Source organism: Penicillium rubens, assembly GCF_028828025.1.
Source record: "Penicillium rubens strain IBT 27055 chromosome Unknown utg000003l_segment0_segment0, whole genome shotgun sequence".
NCBI lineage: Eukaryota > Fungi > Ascomycota > Eurotiomycetes > Eurotiales > Aspergillaceae > Penicillium > Penicillium rubens.
In genome coordinates, this window is record NW_026890601.1 from 3069893 (window position 1) to 3092616 (window position 22724).

A 22724-nucleotide genomic window follows, 5' to 3' on the forward strand; every position below is an offset into this window, starting at 1 on the left:
TCACTGCACTTACTTCGTTTAAAACGAGCAAAAGTAAAACAAAGCCAATTTCCATAGGAGATATCGAACGCGATATATCTGACATCTGGTTAGGGTAATTTATATGGCCGAACAACTTGATCTGCATACCATTATCGGAGGCCGTCGCTTTGAATGCGAGTATCATGGATGCGATCGAGCCAAGAATGATAATGCCACCTATTATAATCTGGCCATAAATGAGTCGATTTCTACCCCGCTCTGTCTGATCTAAAGCATTAGTGTATAGGAGCCAGAGTGCAAGACTTAAGCTGGAGCAAAGAATTGCTGTTGCTGACGCAGCTAGTTGGAATATTATGCCAAGGTCCATTCTTTGGTTTCAAGCTCACGAAGACCTTTTGACTATAGTCCATGGTACCAGCCATCATTTAAGTAAAGATAGTGGCACAAAATACTTGTTTCCTATCTGTCTTCTACTCAATTTCTACCACGCATGAAATGTAGTTGGTCAGTGGTTATGAATATGCATCTCCTAGGGTCCCAGGCGGAACCGCTTGTCAGCATCAATGTTTATCCGTCTTGTGATAGGGGTCCGAGTGAGCGCCCTTGCCAGAATCTCTTGATTTGACAAATGCTGCCAAGAATCTATCATAATTGACCTCTCTTATTTGGGCCCAGTGTGCCAGGGCTCCAATTGAGAACCCTTGTAACTTGCAGGGGGCCCAAGCGCGAGTGGTAAATTCTGGAAACGAAGCGGGGCTTTTCACATCTGACTTGAGATCGGTTCTTGAAAATGTTTTTTCCGAGACAAGGAGGGGCTCCGTTCAAACTCGGGAAGATTCGAGCAACTGAGCATTTATTCTATACTGATATACGTCGCGTTATTTCGCTCTGATGGCGTCAGCAGCATTCTCGCTCGAACGTGCGAGCGACGCGATTAGGGACCAGGGTTTCTACTCCGAGATGGACCAGGAGTTGCGGACTCCTATGTCAGAAATGGGACCAAAGAGCTGCCTGTCTGCAGAAGGTTTGGAGTTTTGCAAAATCCATGTTCTCAGAGACGAGGTATGTTGCCAGTGGATCTTGACCTCTAGATTTTGGCTGATCCTTTGTAGCGCGCTCGATCAATCCTCAAGACCTTTTTTCCTTCGTGCGGTCTTGCCCGGTACCGGAAATTCCACAGTGATCCAGGGCACATCTTTCAGTTCAGAAGTGGGGGTGAGAAGGCGGGCCGGCATGTTCTGGTCGTGAAATTGTGGGGTAGTGGGTCGGAAGTTGTTTTCTTTGATGGTTCACATAGAGAAGAACTACCAGGTGTTCATGCCTCTAATGGTCTATGGGAGGTACCCTTTGCTGCCTTGAAATCAGTGGGTTGTGGCAAAGGGTCAGAAATCCTCTTCGAGCATGGCGGCCTGTAAGTCAAACCTGCCTGCTGACATTTTTGCTCCTCTGACTGTTAAGGTAGAACTATCCAGGACGCCCGGCTAGCGTTTGAAATCAGGAAAGGCACTCCGATTGCCACCGTGTTTGCAACACACGACGTCATTATGAAATGGGCGAAAGTTGTTCTCCCGAAAACACCGCAAATAGCAAAAAAAGTCGCCGAACTGCAAGAGGAAAGCGAAAGCGCAAAAATCGATTTCCATTTTGAGTACGATACAAAAAGGACGGCCGAACCCTTTGTCCCGGGAAATTGAGCGACATAGGGTAGGTCACCTCCTACCTACCTATTTACCATCCCACGCAAAGCGAAATTCAGTCTCAGGAATCGGATCGGTGATATCAGCGCAAAAACCGACAGGGTCTCCGTCACCCAACTGTGTCCTGTAGCCCACTGATGAGGAGGCTTCAAAAAAGGGAGGGTCAAAGTTATCAGTAGGCGGCGGGGGACAATCGTGGAACAATAGAGGTGCGAACATGTCCACAGCTTCATATGCTGGCTGTAACTCGAAGGAGGTAAATGGTTTGTCTTGTAGCTCAACTATATCTCCATGTCAATGAGAGTCTATTTTTCAGCAATAATAGTAAAGGCAAATTCATACCATGTTGTGGTGCTTTTTCAGAAGTCGTATCAAGCAAGGCTTCCCCATTCTTACACCGTGCTCTGACTCTTCTAAGAGGGCAAGAGTTTTGGCCAAGATCTGTCTCCCCCAGCGTCCTTTTCGGAGTTTTCAAATCGGCGTCGTTCGACGAAGACTCTAGCGTTTCGATCATTTGGTCCAATTTCATAATAGCTGTGTCACGCAGTTCGTCACACATTCCCAACATGTATCGTCGTTTCCTATCTGACGAATAGGTGTGGGTTTTGGCATGTTTAATCAATGCGCTCACGTGTGTAAAACGCCGAAAACACTCAACACATACTTCGTTGCAATCGACGTCTGGTTCCAAATCCGCGGTTAGCTATTGATGTTTTCGCGCAAGGAGAGGCAAGCATTACGCAGTTCAAAGTGCTTCAAAAGCCCCTTTCTCGACCCGAAAGGCTTTCCACAACCGTAGTATGGGCACTTGCTAACGCGGCGACCCAACGATCTCAAAGTTGCGGTAGTTTCGCTGATGCTATCTTTTCCATTGTCCTTTTCGCCATCGCTCTGATAACTGACATTACTCGAAGCGACAGTTAGTGCCGCGTTTACTTGACAGCTCTCGCAGAGCTTATTCGGGTCGTAAATCGGAGCTGCGTGCGCTCGACACTTCTCTATCTCCAGGGTTAAAGTTCGTTCTCTCAACTACGCAAGTGGTTAGGAACAGTATCAAGAATCAAGATGGCTGCAGGGAGCTAACTCTGTACACTTCGAGATGATAACGTAATGCGTCATTCGTTGGGAATATTGCCAAGCATGTCTGACACTGTCGTTGTAAACCGAAGTCGCCAGCCATTTCCGCTGAAGTTCACCAAAATAAACTGCGAGGAGAGCAACTTATAGAGCACTTGTTGGCCCCTTAATGCCTATAGCCAATCAGAGCTACCCAGAAATTGACCCCGCCCTGGCGGCAAACCACGGTAGAACGTCGGGCCATCACGGCTCATAAAAGATTACTTAACCCCATCCAGCAAGTTCGGGCAGAACATCTTTCGCCAGGTCATCGCCGGGGCCCCTTTCCCCCTCTTCCCCTCCAACCCAACACTTACTCTACTACATTTCGATATGCCTCAAGATGGTTCTTGCTCTGACTGCGGCGGTTCTGGAATAAAAGACAGGTTCATCTGTGGCAGTTGTGGAGGGAAAGGTTAATGAAATGCGAAAAGTAAGTGACATTTCCTCCTTCTTCGCCCCGTAATCCCCTCTCTTTCCTGATCCTCTTTTTATGTTTGATGAGTACTTCTTTGTTCTTTAACACGACCGGACAGGACTACCAACCGCGGTTTCATCTCGATTACATCAACGCTCTCATAACTTTATTTCCAACGCTTCGGAACCTTTGGCACGAAACTGAGACGCTTCTCATTTCTGGGTTTGTGAGAGCGCATCTGCGAGGAATGGACACCGTTCGATCGTCAGGCAGGGACAAGTTGTCCAGTTTACTTTTCGGACGAAGTTCAATGCATCATGTGCTTCGTAAGCAACTCTTACGCTGGTGCACGTTTTAATGGTTACCGGCATAGTCTGCCAGTGTCTTATCAAAAGTGAAGTATTTTGACACCCTTATGCAACATGATGGTATCAATTTCCTTTAATGGGTATCTTTTTCAGTACCTCTAAATATTCTTTTCCGCCTCCAAGATCTTGCTTCATCTTCGAATATAGCTCCCGGTCTTATCGCGCCTAAGGCTTGTCTATTGGAAAGATCAACCGTCGCAACCTGTTGACCCATTGAACCAGAGATTGAGAGTAGGGAGTGAAGGCTTCAATACTTCGCTTAAGGAGATGGCTTTCTTTGTCCACTAAACCAAACTTCAGCTCAGCTAGCTCTTCAGTGTCCGCGGCGTCAATCTCACGCTGAATCAACGAGCACCCTGATCGGTAATTCGTAGCTTCTACAATATCCAATCCCTTTCGAACGTTGCTTCGAATATCGTCATCGGTACCGCGGATGCGAACAGTCGTGATGGTAATGTCGAGCGATGTTAACCACGGCATTCCTAGTCACCTCTTGGAGGATGTCGCCCTCATCGTCCCGGTCTGTGTAATGCCAGGAGTCCTCGATAACAAGCGACGTTCTGGGATATCCTTTAAGATGGGTCTCCCAGTAAGTGGTTGCACGGCGGGCGATGCAGCGTGCGCGCTTCATGACCTTGTCGAGGATAATATGCTCACTCTGGCCGTCTCGTTCGAGCTCGATTGCTCACCGCTTGAGGTGATAATAGTAGGATCAGACCCAAGTTCTTCCTGGTCCATGGAGATGAACTCGAGGATTGCGTCCAGAAACTGAAGCAACCATCTTGTTAATACATTCCCCCATTGCTCCTCAAGAGGAAATAAGTCGACATCTGTTGACAAGAATATTTGCCGCGCGAGGAAGCCTCCGATAAAGGGTTTCAATGCCATGCAAACTTAACGAGGCAATCTTGTTCGCGGATATCTCAGGGGGCTACACCTCAACGACCCGGAAACCTATTGTCAGATAACCAGGCTCAAGTCGATGAGCGCTTGACCCGGTTGGTGTTTCGTCCTTACCCCTCACAGGTGGATCCTATGTAGGACCTTCCCGCTCACAAGGATCCTCGTTCCGGATCCTGGGAGATTCACCTAAAAAGGCAAGGTTCGGTAACACCCATTGGCTATCGGCGGAAGCACCTTGCCCGATGTTGCAATTCTGACAAGGGGCCCCAGCTGGATCCCTGGACCCCTGTGCTTCTCGTGCATACAGACATGAACAGTCCTATCATATTGACTGTCGAGAACGAATCAAGCGAATGTTTGCTCTACTCAGTTCTAGCTTCTGATATATGAATACTTTATGGCTAACTTTTATAATCCTCCTTATGAGCTGGTTTATTCTTATTTTATGTGCGCTCTACTGTCTTCCATTACTTCATAATCGCACTAAGGTATACATATCCGCGAGCTCTATCTTTATCTAAGCTAATCTGGCTTCGTCAATAGAGAGATCAATCCTTACATATACCTTGAAAAGCGCAGAGCCGAGCTATGATTTGTCCTGAAGGGATAATGTCCAATCCTAGGTAGGCTCTATGACTGGGCACTTCAAACTAAACTAAGCTGAGATTTACAGCCGTGGCGCATACGATACGACAGGCGTTAAAAAGCCGGGCGTCCCGCCTCCACCGCCAAAGTGATACCAAAAAGTCAAGCGTGGTTGAGGTCCTACTGGTGGCAGAATAAGCGCTCCTGCTTCTGGAATAGGGTATTTCGCTTGTATTATTATATCCCGTGCTCTATATCCCGATTGAAGGCAACACGATGCATTTGATTTAGCACCTATCGGAGCGAAGTCGAACTCGCTAGTCTGGACTTTTACGACATAAGACGAGGATGTCGATGCAATAAAACCCATAGTGATAAATTCTCTAAACAAAAATGAACTGTCCAGAGCTGACAATTTGTGTGAACAAAATTACTAGCAACACAACTACTTTTCGGCCTCATTTTTGGTTGACAGCTCCAATGAAGGCTTTGTGTTGTCACGCCATCCCTTGTAACATCCGTCTGATCTCCATGGTTTTCTAGCCCGAGCGTGGTGTCCTCTACGACGGAGGAGGGCCTTGTATGAGTTAGCGACATAAGCCGAACAGAAAGATAAATAGTTGCGCCTATGCAGGATATAACCGAGGTTCCGCCGGGATCAAAGCCGTATCTAAGTTACCAAGAGACTCTCCCGAAGGGCATCGGTCTGGATGATCTGGTGGATGATATTAGCCACGCTTGCTTATCGCAGGTCAGCGATGATTCTGACATACCAGTCATTAAGTATGTGTGATCGCCTTCAGGCACGTCAGTGTGACATTAGTTTCGGAGCCCTGAGTCGAGGTGCAGGTCCAAGTCTGTCTCGTGCGTTTCGTGGCTGCTTTGCGTCATAGCTCTCTCTATTTCGATATCAAACTCACTGCCTGCACGTGAATCCAGGTTTTCCTTCATAGCATCTCGGGATTTCAGAGATATCAGTGCTCGCACCAAATGCTGAGCTGAAGGTCGCTTCTTAAAGATACGGTCTCGGCGGGATGGCCTGGGCAAGGGTTTGAGGAGCCACAGAGGCCCAATGGCCTCTATCACGAGAGCAGCTTGTAGGTATTTGTCACCTGCTGATAAGAATCTGCTGGCCGATGCAGATCTCCCACTATCCATAGCCGAGAAAGATAACATGGCACGACATGGCTACCAAATACGCCGGTAGAGACGGAGTGTTAGCTGACGAGCCAACCGCATAAAGGCGAACAGGGAGACGGTTTCCACGCATGGAGAGTAGTTATGAACATGGCCCTCTTATCGTCCTACCGGCATAGATGAAGAGTGTCACTGCACAGCGATGGTCGTTCGATCATTCGTGTACCCAGGTTATCCGTAGTGCCTGTTGACTTCCTGCATTGCTCCAGTATCCAAGTCCATCTCCAGTGGCCTTAGCTCACACCACACGCAATCTTTTCGATTCATGTTCTTCAGGACCATACCGTAATCGTTTGAGAGGACCTGGTCGCTTGTGCATCGGCCGGCGGTCCAATGTGCTTCAATGGAAATCAATAATTAAGGCCCGTTCAAGCTCAGCATTCCACAAGATGTTTTCCGGACGAAGATCCTGGTGGCAAATGCCCAAAGAACGGATCTCCTTCACCGACCGAGAAATCGCATGCTGGATGGTCTTGTCGAGAGTCATATGGCTCACGCTTAGTCCACCCCAGCCCATCAGTAGCATATGACAGATTTTTCCCGCGCCGTGGAGGAAGTAGATTTGGGCCATATCGATAGCACCGAGAAAGACTCGAACTGCTGATCCTTGGGTACGCTGGAGGACCCGGTAAACCTCTGCTTCGCGTGACACCTCCCCCCAGAGCCTCGAAGTCGTCCCTTTCCCGACAACGGTATATCCGAAGGTGGCACAAGTAATCTTGAATGGTGCGCCGTGGGATCCACAAGGGCCTAACGGAGTGCAGTTATGATCCAGATCCTGATCGAGCTGCCATTTGAGCTTCGTCACTAGGTCAGATGCGCCGATCGGGTGGCGGTCCTCACTTCCGCTGAGCATATGCAGCTCCATATTTGGACAATCGGTATCAAGCACGCCGCCCTGCTGTAACCCGAGAAGGCACTTTTGTGTGCAATATTGAGCAACATGTGGGCGAGATTGCCCACTTTGGTTCCCTTGGGGATTTGTTCGGGGTGCAGACCGTTGGGTTGGAGGGGTCGATGTGACTTGGCTGAATCCCCGCTTCCGTCCAGCAGATGCGGCGGTGTCTACTTCAGAATCAGAAGAATCCTCTCGGACATGCTGGTCGGATGATGGCGCGCAGCCAGAGGCCGCTCGTGCGGGCACTCGACGACCTTTGGTGACAGTAGACCCCGCAGGAGACGATGAAGGTAGGTACTCGGACGTAGTTTGCTCAGGACTAGTGTATTCGGAGCTAGCATAGTCCACGTTCGGGTTCTGTGGTAATGCCGCCGCTGGGATCCGGGAGCGCTCGCTATCGAAACTCGTGCGCCATTTCGGTAGCTCGTCTTCGGCGGCATTCCGCCAGGCCTGATCACGAAGAGGAGTGAGGAGTGCGAAAACTCATCAGACAGAGGCATAGAGCCCTCTCAATTCGGGTCATGGGGGCCCCCGGGCTTCCGACACCCGCTGTTCCATACATACTGGGGTCGCCCAGGTCGTAATAGAGGGTGGTTGGGTCGTCGTAGGGCACCCAGAGCTGCACGTCCATCAGGCCGTTCTCGTGTCCATCGTGTCCATCGTGTCCATCGTGTCCATCGTGTCCATCGTGTCCATCGTGTCCATCGTGTCCATCGTGTCCATCGTGTCCATCGTGTCCATCGTGTCCATCGTGTCCACAAACTCATCATACCTCACGTTTCTAGGAGCGCGCTTACTAATTCTAACTAGTTTGGTCTCAGCACAGGCAGCAATTTCAGGACATAAATCAAGCGATACGCCGAGAACCACGTTTCATCCTCCGTGTCCATCGTGTCCATCGTGTCCATCGTGTCCACAAACTCATCGCGGCAAATATGAACAAATTCGCTCCAATATACGAAAAACACAAAGATATTGGTGCAGAACAAACCATTCCCGAAGCTGACATCTCACTATTTGAAGAACGTTTGGTCATAGTTTGCACAGTCGACGAGACACAAAACCACAGGCGTGTGAGAATACCAAACCGTGTGAAACTCATCCGATCTCGAGAGCGGAAGGCTCAAAGGCTTTATCTGAAAATTCTCGAGAAGTTCCCTGGCATTTTTCTCGCTTTCATCCTCTCAGTCTCCCCGAGAGCCTCTATAGATTTTGACCTTTCGGCCTTTTGTGAGCAACACACTGAACAACCTATTGTTCTCTGCGACAATGCTGAATCGCTTCTTTGGCGAAGTGCCATCAGACACGGTATTGAGAAGTCTAAAGCTTTCGGAAAGTTGATGAGTCTACTTTCCACCTTGCCTCGCCCAGCGACAGAAGCCGAAGGGGAAGAAAGTTGTTCGTTATCTCTGAGCCGTCTTTCTGTGATCCGCATCGCTTTTGGTGATATAATATGTGAGGCTGTTGAATGTTCTCCCACTCATCTTCCAATGAATGCGGACAGCGATTATGCAGAAATAACACAGTGTGTCAGGACGACAGTATTCTATAGCCACCAGGACACCATCATCCATATTGAGGTGGGCTGCGCGGTCAAGCTCGCTGACATGCTCTTTCCCTTCCGCAAGCGGAAGAATCAATTCTGCTCTCTCCCAGTCCAATGCCAGCATTCAGGCGCGGAACCCAGAGGCTGCCTTGCCCCCAGGGACGCAATCAGAGTCACTGGTTCAAGATTACGGTACGAAAGAGTAGCGTTCCATGACAATGCAGTTCCATGACAATGCAGTGTATTAATTAGCTCTACAGATTTCGCATACTTCACGTTGCGTGGTGCGTCTGTTGCTGGTATAAGATCGGTGTTCAGTGCCTCCATCTGTGAAGCTATAGAGGAGAGTGAATTGAGAAGATGGGAAAAGCACCATCTGCTTACTGAAGTTACAGACTGTATCACGATGCAGCTATGGAGAGCAGAATCACAACGTGGTCTCATTAAATTGCGAGTTGGACACTATACAGGAGTCAATTTGGCAAACAACCTTTATGCAGAACCCCGTTCATGCATCGCTTCTTGAATCGGGCCATCAATCTATTCACGTGCACCTTGCTTTTCCATTTTCTATCCAAGCTCCAACGTTCTCTGGAAGAACAATTGTGCCACTCCCCTTTGTCTCGCAAATTTTCTCCCCTCCTTGTTTCTGAAATCTTATATAATCGCATTCCAAGCAATATAAATTTCTTGGGAAAGGTTGCGGCTCGAATTCGATAATTGGAAGGGCTCTGGAATTTGTGAGGTGGTCTACTTCTTCCTTGGGAAGCTTCTTCCACTCGGTCTGAGATAGGCGCTCGCTCTAAGGTAGGTCAGACCATACATTCTAGCAGACGTATTGTGTAGCGACTCACCAAAGACTTTTCTGTAACTGAATCTGCCATCTTCAGCGAATGTTTGCGGTTTTGCTTGCGCGGCACGTCTTGATCTCTTCGATCGAGATGAGAGTATCTCTCACCGCAGGATTTTGAGGTGGGCGTGAACGCAGGAAAACTATGCCACAGATATTTGCACAGATTGAATAGGCTTTGGGGAAAATAAAGATAAGACTGGGCACGAAGAATGGACCTTGGGAATCAACCGCGGGTTAGGCATCGGCTGAAAATTGCCCAACTCTGCCCCTCAGTCTTCTTGCACAATGGTGGGGCCTCTTTGTGACTCCGGAAATCGCCACCTACACGTGACTCGCAATCCTCCAGCAATGCGTACTGACATTAGCCGAGATCTATTCGATCGAGGATATGTCTCATAGCGGAGATAGAGTTTCATCCAAGGTGTCCAAGGTGTCCAAGGTGTCCAAGGTGTCCAAGGTGTCCAAGGTGTCCAAGGTGTCCAAGGTGTCCAAGGTGTCCAAGGTGTCCAAGGTGTCCAAGGTGTCCAAGGTGTCCAAGGTGTCCAAGGTGTCCAAGGTGTCCAAGGTGTCCAAGGTGTCCAAGGTGTCCAAGGTGTCCAAGGTGTCCAAGGTGTCCAAGGTGTCCAAGGTGTCCAAGGTGTCCAAGGTGTCCAAGGTGTCCAAGGTGTCCAAGGTGTCCAAGGTCTCCAAGGTCTCCAAGGTCTCCAAGGTCCAAGGTGTCCAAGGTGTTCATCGTGTCCATCGTGTCCGAGGATCGCCATGATGGAGACTTTAGCGTGTGCCGCAGCCCAGGCTCTGGTAGTATTTCCACTTTGACTGAGCTTGATCCCCATTTACCTACCTGGCGTTCCTTGCCTTCTCGGCACCACAAAAAGATTGCTGCAAAATCTAGTTTAGTAAGTCGTAATAATCTAATTTGTACTTGATCACCGTTTCTAACATTCCTAATTTCTATAAAAATGGATCCATGGCAGACATCGTAGAATTGCAACTTATACCGGTCTACGACAACTACTTTCATGTCTCTATGTCCACGAATAAATGACATATTGAGATAACTCCACCTCAACCGTTAGATAAGTCATCCTCAAGCTATTCTGCAGGCTGTAGGGGGACAATATCCATGATCACATGCAAAACTGCAAAGACCCAGATACGAGTCGTCTTCGCCGATAAGAGGCGCCCCACGAGCTCCAGTTGATGGTGGAAGCGGGATTGGAGTTCCATAATGCGTACAAGTGCAGGGTCCAGATGGACAGTAACCATAGCTGCAACAAAACGAACACAACCCGCTGTAGTTGTTGGCTCCTGTTCCTGCAATGCAGGCCCTATTCCTACCACCGCCCCCTTCTCCTCCGCCCCCGCCGCAAGTTCTGGTTGGAGGTGAATTTGGTGGAGCCATAGCCTCGGTAACTGTCACAGTGACAACAGTCGACAAAATAGCAGAGCATGGTTCAGGGGCTTTTGTTACGCCCGGAGGAGAACTTGGCAATATGGTGCTCTTACTTAGAGATGGAGCAGGTGGAGGTACTGTACCTAATGAGGGGGTAGGTTGACATGTCTGAACACGCAGGCCCTGTGTGAAGGCAGAGAGCCCTTCTGGCTGGAGGACATCATTGGATCCTGGTGGAAGCGTTCCGACTGCACGTCAAAGTTAAAAGGGGGCTATCAGCAGTGGCTATATCTTCACTTACCGTAGGCGTTGAAGTTATACAAACCACACACGCACCCGTCGATAACCTCCTTCAAACTGGTCCCTGACAGAATGGTCTGGCCGTCGCGATTGACCTCAAAGCTTTGTGCACCAACTCCCATTGGCACCTCCTTTGCACTTGCCCCGGCTGGCGCTTCGTAATTATGGACAGTCCCGCCGCTGTTGACCTGCACTGTGGCTGGGGCTGTAAGCAATGATACAATGAAGACAGAGTCAGCCATGGATTCCCAGCCATCTGGACGACCCATGAAATAGTTCCCACTGTCATTGTTCGCTGGTACCATGCAGGTGTCTGTAGAGTCGCAGTTCACCCCACGTGGTGCAGGTCGGTACCAGTAGACTAACTCATCAGATGATATATGACTGTCTGGAGACGACTGGCCTGCTTTGAACGCGGCGATGTATGGTTTTGAAATGTCCAGCCATCCTTCGTGGGGCCTGTAGTTATCCGTTAGTTTAACCCCCTCTTTGAAGGGTTCCACGGCTGATTTTGAGGTTCTCACATGTCATTAACCCATTTTGAGGCCCCATCGTCAGTGTGCGGTGAGCTCAAAGGACCAATATAATGAGACTCTCCATAGTCATTCCATGTGACAATCTCGATAAATCGCGGTTTCAACTCAAGAATCTCATTCCATCTGTTAAACCACAGGAGACCAGACGGGAAATTCCAGTTTTTGCTATAAGAAACTTCGGGTCCGAAATGCGTGAAAAACCACGGGGAAACAGCTGCATTAGAGTCAGAAAAAATAATTCAAATTGCGACGAAAATGAAACTGACGGGCAATATAAGCCTTTCCGCCAAGAGCATCGACATATTCCTTATCCCCATCGGCGACAGAAATACTGTGCTCTGCAGTTGAGGCTTTGTTATTTCCGTTGTTTGGCCACGCCATCCAATTCAAGAGGCCGTCAACTGGCGTGATATCTATCCCAGTTGATGGGTGGAAATTCGGTGCGAAAAAGACCGATTTTCCAACTGCTACTCGCATTTCTGCAACATTCATTCCATCACCAGCGAACGATGAAACGAATACCTTGTCATCGACGAGAAGTTGTGCAGGTTTGCTAGCATACTGGGCAACCTTCTGGCCAACTTCGGCGGCCTGTTCAATATGCCACCAGTTGAAATCGAGTGATAGAAAGACTTTCATGTCATTATCGGCAGCCGAATCGTATGCCAGTTGGAGTTGTTGATCAGTATAGGGATCTGTGCCAATGTTCAGAGCAAACGCATCAATGCCCAGAGACTTAGCCCTTTTCATGTCGTCATCGTAGTCCGATGCGCTGTTTCTATTACTGACGATTCCGATCTTTTAGATAATCAGTATATGTCCAACACACACAAGGAAATTGAGGGCATATTTACCATAAAGTGTGCAAAGACCAGTCGGTCTGTCGACTGTCTTTTGGCACGGCGTATGCCATGATTCCCCGTAGACAGTGCATGGACTATCGTGGATAGTAAAGTAATGACACCCAAAATAAACCGTATATTCATCATGGGTTGTAAGTTCTCTTAGTTCACCTCGGGCCAAATCTTCCGCTTTCTGGTTCAGGTATCGATATGTGTTTTGTGCGCGTCTCACACCTTTAAATAGCCCCTTTTAATCTCCAGATGATCGGAGCTTCTCGCAGCTGACCTACGAAGTTTAATCATCGGCATGGTGAGTGTGATATTTGCTAATTATCTCTCCGAGCCCAATCAAAGCCTTACATTCAAGGAACCATGTGGTTGTTACAGAGCTTTGGGCGACATCATCGTAGAGTGGGAACTCTATTGCCCACAAGTTCTCGTTATTGCGCGGTTTTCCGCTTCAATTAGGTACAGAGTGGCCGCCGGATAGTTCCTTGGGTAGTAGTGGTTGTTTAATTCTATATAGTTATACATGCCGGTGACCGTACACAAATCAAAGTGTAGGAAATCGTAGAAGTCGTAGAATATCTACGCCCTTGTGATTCGACATGAGCGTAGGGGTCGATGAATAGTTCTGCCGGGCTTTTAGGATTACACTGCCATTTTTTCCGGAACTGAATCCGTGTCTGCCACTCAATAAAATTATGTAGTTTGTTGGTGCCCGAATCAAGAACACTATTCAGGAAGGCCCTCAAATTACACCTTGTACTAACCACCTCGTCATTTAGCCTTTGCCCTTATAAATGTATTCCGTGCAGATGGATTCATGGAAAACTTGGGGCAAGATAATCATTGAAACCTTTACATTAATGTCAAATAATCCACACAAATGAAAATCAACTACACTTGGTTCTAGATGCAGCCCCAATCCATTATTGCTCAAATCTCCGCCTGTCTGGTGAATTTGATCTAGTGTAGTACAAATTTATCTTCATCTTTCTTGAAGTACGTTGAAAACTTAATTCCGGTAAAAATAAAGCGGTTGTGTCGCTTTTCAGTAGCAGATTCGCGCCCATTGATCCGGGCCTTCAAAGTTGAGACAGGTATCTCAAAAGGTCGTGCAGCAGCTGCTGCAGAGGGATATTTGCCGTTTTGTACAGCTTGTATGACTAATGAAAGGCGACCTTCCTGCTCTATCAAATTTCCTTTCTTATCGGAGCGTTTGGGCGGGGGAGGGCATTGTGGAGATCCGCTAACTGTGCACCAAGAGGTTCATCTCCTTGGGGCCACCTGATTAAAACCCAGTCCGGCCTTTTTCCGTGCTGCCGAAGTACGAAGACTGGCAAAACGGTCTTAGCTTTGTGCGCTGTGCCGAAATCATAATCATGATCTGGGCCCTATTGGTACGGGGCTGTCAGAAGGATTCTGGCAGGTACGTGCCGCGCCCCATCCCCCCCAACGAACACATCGAATCTTCACACCGCTCCTTCGTGATATCAATGAGTCACAGGGCGATAGCCGCAACTAACCTGTTCCTGGATGGCTCTCTTAGGTGTGGGTATAAAAGATCCGGAAGGCTTGGCCTCTTGCTCTCTAACTCTATTTCTTTCGTGGGATACATTTGCTATTGTTTTCCCAACACTCGTCATTATGGCTCCCCAAATTCCTGAGGAAGATCACTGCGGACATTATTTCGAGACGTTTACCCAAGAGATCACCAGCGACTGCGGGTGCCTTGAAACTCCTCGGGAGAATGTCAAGGGCAATGCATCGTGCATCATTTCGAAATTTAAGTTTGCCCAAACTCCCACCTGCCTTAGCCTTGGCCTCATCATGATAGGCATTGTCGGTGCCAGATTATTCGTTAATTGCATGAGTCAAGATGAGTCGCACTATCACCATTTGGAAGGCGAAAACGGAGGTTTGGAGGATGCTGTTACGGTTATCGAAAACATATTCGCCGCGGATCGGCAGTCAATGGAAGAATGCGGCCTTCAGCCAGGCGAATTTAAAATCCTGGATAAGGCTATCATTTCCCAATATTCGGATAAAGACGAGCAAATTCTCCGGGCTGAGACCGTGGTGTATTGCCACATCGAGAAAGTCTCCGAAAAGTTCAACAACAGTCCAAACGCCATTATAGAAAAATTGTTCGCATCTGGCTGGGTGGAGCTGGAGAAGGTTGACTCCCCTCTTGAAAGCCGTTGCGAACTCAACAGAGAGAAACTCGGTATGCCAGAAACAAGGATTGCAAGCATATACAAAGCCTTCATTCTGGTCAAATGTCTCGTTGAAGGCAAACATCTCTACTATACTGGAGGGTCGCGTGCAGATTCACGCTTTGCAAACCCCCAGGCCTTCGGTGTCAAGCCTGCTCTGGGATTCAGGTAAGTAGAGTTAACCACGTAAATCGTGGAGATAGTACAAATGATCTGTCGAGGAGGATGTTTTATGTATGAACAAAGACAAAGAAGATAAATGGAGACAAAAGACATAACTGATGAACAAAGGCTACGAACAAAGATAAAGGGCGTGAATAAAGACAAAGGCCGTGAGTGGGATGACACGTAGATGTTCAGGGAATAGAAATCTTCGCTATCCTTGTCTACTGCACTTTTCCAGCCCTAGCCTGATGTATCTAGATAAGGAAGAGAAGAGGGATCCATATATCCAAAGTTCAGGCCTTTACTGTGACAAGAGCCTAGACTTTGGGGAAAGAGTGTCCACTCCAGATGATTTTAAATCATTTGTGAAGTGGGCAACCGTCCCCCGATCCAAAACAGTCGTGGAAACGTATGGCCTAGGTCCAGGTAGTTTGGCCCCCATTGCTAACGCGGGTTCAGTTGGAACAAAAGGGAATCCAAATACAAGATAGTCGAGCCAAGTGACACCAGCGATGAACTGGATGACGATGCTGGATATGTCTTTGTTGCTCGCAAGCGCGTTGGTACGTACCGCCATGCTATAGATTCCAGGATTCCGCTAACCCAAATATCAGACCGAGCGCCTAGCGAGAGGCGTTAGCCGAACTAAAGGGGGTAAGTCCACAGATGTGACCAACTAAAATGGCTCTTTGTCACGCATAAACTGACGATCAAAATATCCATTGGAAAAATCATCCCGAAATTCTCGCACCCAGATCCAGGCGCGTACTTTCCACTACTGTGGAGCGGTAACGTTTTACTTGACGCCCGGTACTTTATATCCGAATGACCTCTTCAAATATTGGCTTCAACAATGTTAAAGGTAGATCTTTTCTAGAACCTCTCCTTTACTATTGCCTTCCTGAGGAGCCTGGGCTTGATAATCCATTTTTTTCAAAGATGCCTTCGGTTTGAATCTAGGTTTTCTACAAAGCTGATTCTTCGAAGACTCGGAGACTTGTCTCTAGACTGCGGCATGGTCTTGGTCTTGGTTAGTGGTTAACCATGGTTTTGGTGGTTAGTGCCGCAGTCTACTTGTCTCAAAAGATGCAATGAAGCTTCTGTCAGCAACCGATGATCACTAGCGTGGTCGATCTGTGCATTGGGTATTGGGGTGTGACATCATGAATTCCTCGACCTGTCAACCATCTACTCAAAACCCACGGCAGGAGATCACCCCAGTCATTGGCGAGAGCCACTGTCCTGCGTGTAACTATCCGTCTCCAGCTAGTAGTGACATGGTCCCTTAGGTGAGTGATACTGCAGATTCTTCTCTATTGCTCCCCGGATCACGAGCTTACTATGTGGGTGTCTCAGTTGCGGTTATTAGTCCCCTCAGCTCTGTGCTGCAGTTCGCCGTTGCCGCTGAAAACTTGATTGAAGGTTGATGAGGAGCCAACGGTTCGCAACACCGGCGCACCAGAACTTTGAGAAGCTCAATTAAACAAGATTCCACTGTCGATCATATTCATCTTTCTACTCATTTTCAGTGGGGGCATTATAGTATACCGGCTGTCGCACGCAGGAGGGTTATCACCGCTTCAGGCTCGTTCAATAAACGTCTTTATATATCTTTAGTCTACTGCTGTAAATGTAGTGTAGTGTAATTTCTCAATTCCCAAACAAGGACGTTGAATTTTTCGGCAGATTGATACATCATGCCGCTCGTATGGCAGGGTAAGAATTCTTCTAAGCTTACTGTATAAATTGGTGCGTAAACAATAGACAACTTGACTAATCTTCACCGCCTGCGTTGGTCCGTGCATAACGCCCTTTGTTATAAATGCTCTTGAGACAGGGCAACACCTGAGACTCTTGTCAACTATTTCTTCTCACACGTGATCTATCTGAAAGTGAAAGGCTGCCACTACGCTTCATGGAGAAAGTAAATCAGGCTGTGTCTGACGCCCTTGAAACGCATCGTTCAATCCGAATCCTGGGTGACCTACCTACCGAAAAGCTGAACCACGAAGATTATCTGGCCTCGACTCGTGAATTAATCGAAAGCTTCGTCGATTCCTGGAAAGAAAAGGCGGATTTGCGGCTTTTGGCGGTGGAGGTTTGGCCGCGACACACCTACTTTGCACTCGATTTCAACAATGACGAGTACAATTATGACAGCGCCCATACTCAAGTGGTAGTCATACCTGTCTACCTGCTTCGGCTGTCCAGGAAAAGCCATTCCTGGGCAATATTTCGACACAAGCCCCAAGACTCATCGCTCGCCAAAAGAATTGCGGACCTACATGAAGGCAATGGACAGAATCCCATTCCCTTCCTAGAAGACCACATCAAAGGCGTGACGCATTATGCCCCTCGGAATAGTAAAAGCCCTGTCGTTGTATCAGAGAACGCTACGTGAAAAAAAGAGCCCACTTCCACCCAATGATTTAGTATCTGAGATCCTCATTATCACTCGTAATGAGCTGATCAAAAGAATTGGATGACTATTATGGAGGGTTTGGAGAAAAACTCGACAATTTATCGCATATACGTGGATGTGTTTGCTTTGTCTTTTGGATGGTTAATTAGTTTAGAGACTCACAAAGGAACTTGAAGGATTTAAATAGACGATGTCATTCAAATGAATATCCAGTCCCGAAACCATGCAGAGATGGACTCAGCAAGTAGCCAGACACTGTCGTCAGTCTATACAGATCAATCGAGCCTTGTACATACATGTAATAGAGGGGAGCATCTGACAAGCAATTAGGGAGTGTCCAAACTTTGGAAATGTCACTGTACCATATAATATACAATCCCTGCACCAAACGACCGCGGTGTTGACGTCATACCGCTCAAGACTTCTTTTAATGGCAGATATAATAAAATGATATATGGTAAATCGAGTTAAGCTTGCTATTCACTTATATGAAGCTACATCAATCATGGGGTTTCCAAATCTTCAACCAATCTTGCAAAGCCTTTTGGTACCGAGTACATCGTGCGATAGTCTGTTCCCAATTGCTCTTTTTTGACGCTGCATTCAAGGGAGGGTTCAAAGTAAATGCGATAGGTATCTGTCGTGATCGCTCTAATAATTCAATAAGGAAGCTTCTTTATCACAGGTTGATCTACCAGATGATGAGGTAGCAACTATTCGGCGCTCGCACTTTCAAAATCGGAAGTGCGCTTCTGGTAATGATATGGAACCTCATGCAACTATGTGGAACAACCTTGGAGTTTTCACGGCGGCCGACAAGTTTCACATTCCGTGTTGCGAGATCTGGAATTATGAATTGAATCGAGGTACTATACATAAACGCAAGGAGATTTCCATTGATTGTGCAAGAAATCTTAGAGCTAGAAACGCATGTACCACATATATCTGCCCGCGTGTTGGATAAGCAGTGGAAAGAGATTCAGTAAAAGAAAATCTCTAAAAAGATATGGTGAGCAGAGGTAAGGCTACAGTAGCAACGTAACGGTGTTGAGACAGCTGAGACAGTGTACCTTTACACCTATTAGAATATTCGCAACGGACGGTAAACGGTGGACAGTTAGCAATCAGCAATAAATGGTGAACGATCAAGAACAACCGGTCAAGAGCAACCGGCCAAGAACAGAGTAAGGGGACTTAACCGGCGGGTTGCCCAACAACACTTAACAAGCCAGACTTCTATCTACTGTGTCGAGTTAAGAGTTTCTTGAACGTCCGGGTAAAGCGAGCCTAGTTGTCGCGGCGAGCGGCATTGGTGAACTAATTGGTGGTCAGGGATAACTCCAGTGTGACTGCTGATTTGCAACAGTCGGCAAGAATGCGGTCGATCAAGAGGGCAATGTACCCGCCAAACAATTTTCCATTGTAGTAGCACATCTGCTGTGAGGGGCTCAAAAGCAGGAGAGACTCTGCCTCCCACCCAAGAGGATGGGGCTTGAACGTGGGATTACAGCCCTGGAACAGTGATCTCATCGTCTCAATTTGGGGTTCATAGGAAGCAGGCACAGAGCATGACTTCAGAATGTCAATACAGTACACGGCAAGCTAGCACCTTAGTTTCCATACTCACATGCGTGCGCTTGGCTAAGTTGCTGCCATCATCACAGGAGGGTGCCGGGTATTGTTCCGCCTTTGATCGGTATCCGCGAATGGTTCGAAGAAGAGAGAGCAAGTATTGTCGTTTCATGACTCTATACATTTTTATTGCCGGGCTCGTGAGATTGAAGAGTAGTCGCACACCGCAGATTTCTACGTACCGGCTTGGACTTTTATGCAGAGGTTTTCGCAATGACAACATTCCCAGCTGGTGCAATCAACTTTTCTCGTCGCTGGAAGGTGGACCTCCTAGGGTGCAAAATAGTCCGCCCTGGGGTTTGTCTGTTCAACGTGTTTAGGGAAAGAGTGCTTGCGTTGAACAGTTTGTGGGGATAACCAAGCCTATGACCAACATGGTCCAATTAAGAATTGATCGCTGGTTCATATCTTAACCACTTAACCACTCTTCTTACCCACTCTTCTTAACCACTCTTCTTAACCACTCTTCTTAACCACTCTTCTTAACCACTCTTCTTAACCACTCTTCTTAACCACTCTTCTTAACCACTCTTCTTAACCACTCTTCTTAACCACTCTTCTTAACCACTCTTCTTAACCACTCTTCTTAACCACCCTTTTCTTAACCGCTCTGCTTAACCCCCCCTTTAACCACTTTTTGGTAGAATCAAGATCGCACTCTGTCTACCAAATATAATTACTGCTTTGAGGTGACTCAGCATGCACCACACCACACCTCATGGGGACACATCCTACTTCAGAGTTCTTTTCTCTACAAGTATAGTGGAAGAATCTTATTCCGATGAATTGAAATAAAACTAAACCAAAGTGCGTGTTGGTGAACAGGGTTGGCTACGTCAATATTGAGTGACACCGTAAACAATTATATAGGAACATTGATTCAGTTGAAATCACATCTTTTACGTCTAACATGTCAAAAACTCGTCTTGTGGGTGCATAGAGTAAAGCTCAAGATGAGATTCTATGCGCAAATCAAGAAAATAAGATAGTAAATAGGTTCTGTCTTAGCTTCCTCGATATCGACGTATGATCATCGAGTACTGGTCCCTGGCACCACGGAGAGGTGCTGCACGCCGCCAAGGGGAAAATTTACCTCACGGGACTCATGTCAATGAGGGAGGGCAGGAAGCCTGCTCCTACAAACGTCGGCGCGTAGGGCTTTTTTATCTGTTCCCACTACGGGACTCGATAAGTACCATTAACGCACCAGCCTCGTGGGAATGCCATAGTATGGACGCGCGCTCAAAATGACGGACAGGATGAATGGTGGCTGAATTGAAGTTCATACTGACGCGCTCGGAATCAGTTTCAGCACTTTGTTCTCTTTTATTTTTTTCCAGGCTCTATTCTGAGACACGTTAGTCTATATATGATTTAGGTTGTTTTAATATCTGGAAATGTATTGTCGACAAAAATCACATGATGAACCACTCCGTAAATATACCAGAAATAGTCATGCGTCAAATTTCATCTCCCAAATCCGGTGGAACCTCGCGGAGGCGTCTCAGCCGTTTCAAATCCGGCAGACTAAACAAAAAGCTGTATTGCGGCCACCATAAGCTTTGAGCACATACACACACACATAGACTGTGGTAGTAGCCGGTTGTTGAAGTGATACCGGCTATCTGCCACAACTAGTCCGTTTGATCTCTTCTCAATTTCACCTCCTTTACAGTACAATTGGAGTTCTTCCAAACTTGATATCCAACCCCAAATCCGGAACAGGCGGATACGCGATTTGTGCTGCGACTTATGTTTAAAGTACGCGCTATCATGAACGTCATACCGACCTAAATGGCTGAAGATTAGCTCGATCAGTCGTTATGTCGCCACCTAAACGAGGATGACAAAAGACCCAATTGCGAACAGCGTCACCGGTAATTTTATTGTGATGGCAATGCTTGCTGTTCTTACCGTTCTTCATTTGTGATACCCAAATTAAGAAACTACAAATGCTCCTATAATGGAGTTTCCTGATAAAACAGTGCCAATTTGGAATGAAACGCGTAGTGCGGAAGATAGGTAAGATCGCAGCTATCCTTACATTGCAGTGAAAATACTAAGTTCGCGTAGGTTTCACGTGACCTACCATCTTCTGTGCCGATGGCAAACTGGATTGGAGTTCTTCTTGTATCAGTTGTGCAAGACAACAGCTCCTGGGCTTATTGATGACTGCCATTGGTCTTGCGCAGAAGCTGCAGAATTAACTCGACTTTCCGAAAAAGTAACCGAATTCTTTTGTTTTCATCATAAGCCAATCTTTAAAGATTGCGGTATATCAGAGCAAGAGCGGGAGTCATTTTGCTCTGATTTGCAAGAAATTCGGCAAATCCGTCATTGTGCTGTTCATCGAGTCGATATAAACGCGGCAACCATCAACAAGTATGCGAAATGCGCACTCCATGTGCTAGGCACTATTAAACGTCTAGGAGGGCAAGGCTTCAGGAAAGATCACGGCGAAGCAGTATGTCCAGTTCCATTTCCCTCTCACTACAATAATCGCTCACCTCGGCATGAGTTGCAGTTGGACCGCTTCGTCAATAGTTTTTGGGAAACAGAAAGGCATCTTATATTGCAGGCGTCTTCTCACATTTCTCCTTCTCAGCATGAAGAGCAAAATCCTGATCATAATTCAAAAAAGGCAGAGGGCGCAAGATTGAGAGAAGCCCAGCAAGCTGAAAACAGTCAAAAGCAGCAAGATGACGCTCAGCCTACAAAAGCCAAGGAGGCTGAACACAGTCAAAAGCATCATGATGACGCTCAGCCTACAAAAGCGAAGAAGGCCGAGCACAGTCAAAAGCAGCAAGCTGACGCTCAGCCTACAAAAGCCAAGAAGACTGAACACAGTCAAAAGCAGCAAGATGACGCTCAGCTCAAGAAAGCCAAGAAGGCTGAACACAGTCAAAAGCAGCAAGCTGACGCTCAGCCTACAAAAGCCAAGAAGGCTGAACACAGTCAACAGCAGCAAGATGACGCTCAGCTCAAGAAAGCCAAGAAGGCTGAACACAGTCAAAAGCAGCAAGATGACGCTCAGCTCAAGAAAGCCAAGAAGGCTGAACACAGTCAACAGCAGCAAGATGACGCTCAGCTCAAGAAAGCCAAGAAGGCCGAACACAGTCAAAAGCAGCAAGGCGACGCTCGACCCAAGAAATATATGCGCACAGTTAATATTCAGAAGATTTGTGCATCCTCCAATATGTGCAAGGGAAAAAGCACAATCTGCACTCATACAACTTGACAGCTACTATGATTGACGCACCAGCGATGCTGGATATCGAGCTGTCAAGTATCAACCCTGAATATGGTTAGACATCACTGGAGTTTGTCATATCATCACCATCATCCTCTTAAGAGTCCGATTCAACCGTGAATAATCCACCTCAAAAAATTAAAACCCAAACTGGAATAATTTGAACAAGTTGACGATTTACTGGTTTGTTTGCGAGTGACTAGGCATAGCCCATACAACTATGATACGATAGCTATTTTTGGCGCGCCATTTAATACTGCACTGAATTACTGAGAGGAGGGTGGGTCAGGGAAAACCAACCATAACAGGAATAGCGCCATGTAAGACAAAAGTTCGACAAAGAAAAGAGAGTAAAGAGGTGAAACTGATTTCGAGCGCGTCTATATCAGCACATCCAATAAG

The 22724-nt window shown here is 47.2% G+C and overlaps 10 protein-coding genes across 10 annotated transcripts; 5 read left to right on the forward strand and 5 right to left on the reverse strand.

Annotated features, from left to right (window-relative positions):
* Positions 1 to 873: 873 nt before the first annotated feature.
* N7525_007384 (uncharacterized protein) lies at positions 874 to 1676 on the forward strand (the record flags this gene model as incomplete). The annotated part of the gene is made up of 3 exons (XM_061214049.1): positions 874 to 1044; positions 1095 to 1393; positions 1445 to 1676. The coding sequence occupies 3 exons, from the start codon at positions 874 to 876 to the stop codon at positions 1674 to 1676; spliced, it is 702 nt and encodes a 233-aa protein (XP_061068480.1).
* A 2323-nt stretch (positions 1677 to 3999) lies between these two features.
* N7525_007385 (DDE superfamily endonuclease domain-containing protein) lies at positions 4000 to 4319 on the reverse strand (the record flags this gene model as incomplete). Its single annotated transcript, XM_061214050.1, has 2 exons — positions 4000 to 4215; positions 4239 to 4319. 2 exons carry the CDS (start codon positions 4317 to 4319, stop codon positions 4000 to 4002), a joined length of 297 nt encoding a protein of 98 aa, XP_061068481.1.
* A 1569-nt stretch (positions 4320 to 5888) lies between these two features.
* Positions 5889 to 6227, reverse strand: N7525_007386 (uncharacterized protein; the record flags this gene model as incomplete). The annotated part of the gene is made up of 1 exon (XM_061214051.1): positions 5889 to 6227. One exon carries the CDS (start codon positions 6225 to 6227, stop codon positions 5889 to 5891), a length of 339 nt encoding a protein of 112 aa, XP_061068482.1.
* A 379-nt stretch (positions 6228 to 6606) lies between these two features.
* On the reverse strand, positions 6607 to 7795 carry N7525_007387 (uncharacterized protein; the record flags this gene model as incomplete). The annotated part of the gene is made up of 2 exons (XM_061214052.1): positions 6607 to 7646; positions 7729 to 7795. 2 exons carry the CDS (start codon positions 7793 to 7795, stop codon positions 6607 to 6609), a joined length of 1107 nt encoding a protein of 368 aa, XP_061068483.1.
* Positions 7796 to 8099: 304 nt separating this feature from the next.
* N7525_007388 (uncharacterized protein) lies at positions 8100 to 10326 on the forward strand (the record flags this gene model as incomplete). The annotated part of the gene is made up of 4 exons (XM_061214053.1): positions 8100 to 8689; positions 8793 to 8902; positions 8971 to 8994; positions 9929 to 10326. The coding sequence occupies 4 exons, from the start codon at positions 8100 to 8102 to the stop codon at positions 10324 to 10326; spliced, it is 1122 nt and encodes a 373-aa protein (XP_061068484.1).
* Positions 10327 to 10650: 324 nt separating this feature from the next.
* N7525_007389 (glycoside hydrolase family 71 protein) lies at positions 10651 to 12781 on the reverse strand (the record flags this gene model as incomplete). Its single annotated transcript, XM_061214054.1, has 5 exons — positions 10651 to 11204; positions 11258 to 11715; positions 11781 to 12006; positions 12059 to 12590; positions 12647 to 12781. The coding sequence occupies 5 exons, from the start codon at positions 12779 to 12781 to the stop codon at positions 10651 to 10653; spliced, it is 1905 nt and encodes a 634-aa protein (XP_061068485.1).
* Positions 12782 to 14284: 1503 nt separating this feature from the next.
* N7525_007390 (uncharacterized protein) lies at positions 14285 to 15658 on the forward strand (the record flags this gene model as incomplete). The annotated part of the gene is made up of 4 exons (XM_061214055.1): positions 14285 to 15021; positions 15257 to 15427; positions 15478 to 15581; positions 15633 to 15658. 4 exons carry the CDS (start codon positions 14285 to 14287, stop codon positions 15656 to 15658), a joined length of 1038 nt encoding a protein of 345 aa, XP_061068486.1.
* Positions 15659 to 16933: 1275 nt separating this feature from the next.
* On the forward strand, positions 16934 to 17419 carry N7525_007391 (uncharacterized protein; the record flags this gene model as incomplete). The annotated part of the gene is made up of 1 exon (XM_061214056.1): positions 16934 to 17419. One exon carries the CDS (start codon positions 16934 to 16936, stop codon positions 17417 to 17419), a length of 486 nt encoding a protein of 161 aa, XP_061068487.1.
* Positions 17420 to 18757: 1338 nt separating this feature from the next.
* N7525_007392 (uncharacterized protein) lies at positions 18758 to 19196 on the reverse strand (the record flags this gene model as incomplete). The annotated part of the gene is made up of 2 exons (XM_061214057.1): positions 18758 to 19042; positions 19068 to 19196. 2 exons carry the CDS (start codon positions 19194 to 19196, stop codon positions 18758 to 18760), a joined length of 414 nt encoding a protein of 137 aa, XP_061068488.1.
* Positions 19197 to 21035: 1839 nt separating this feature from the next.
* Positions 21036 to 22310, forward strand: N7525_007393 (uncharacterized protein; the record flags this gene model as incomplete). Its single annotated transcript, XM_061214058.1, has 3 exons — positions 21036 to 21094; positions 21146 to 21536; positions 21651 to 22310. The coding sequence occupies 3 exons, from the start codon at positions 21036 to 21038 to the stop codon at positions 22308 to 22310; spliced, it is 1110 nt and encodes a 369-aa protein (XP_061068489.1).
* Between the last annotated feature and the right edge of the window lie 414 nt (positions 22311 to 22724).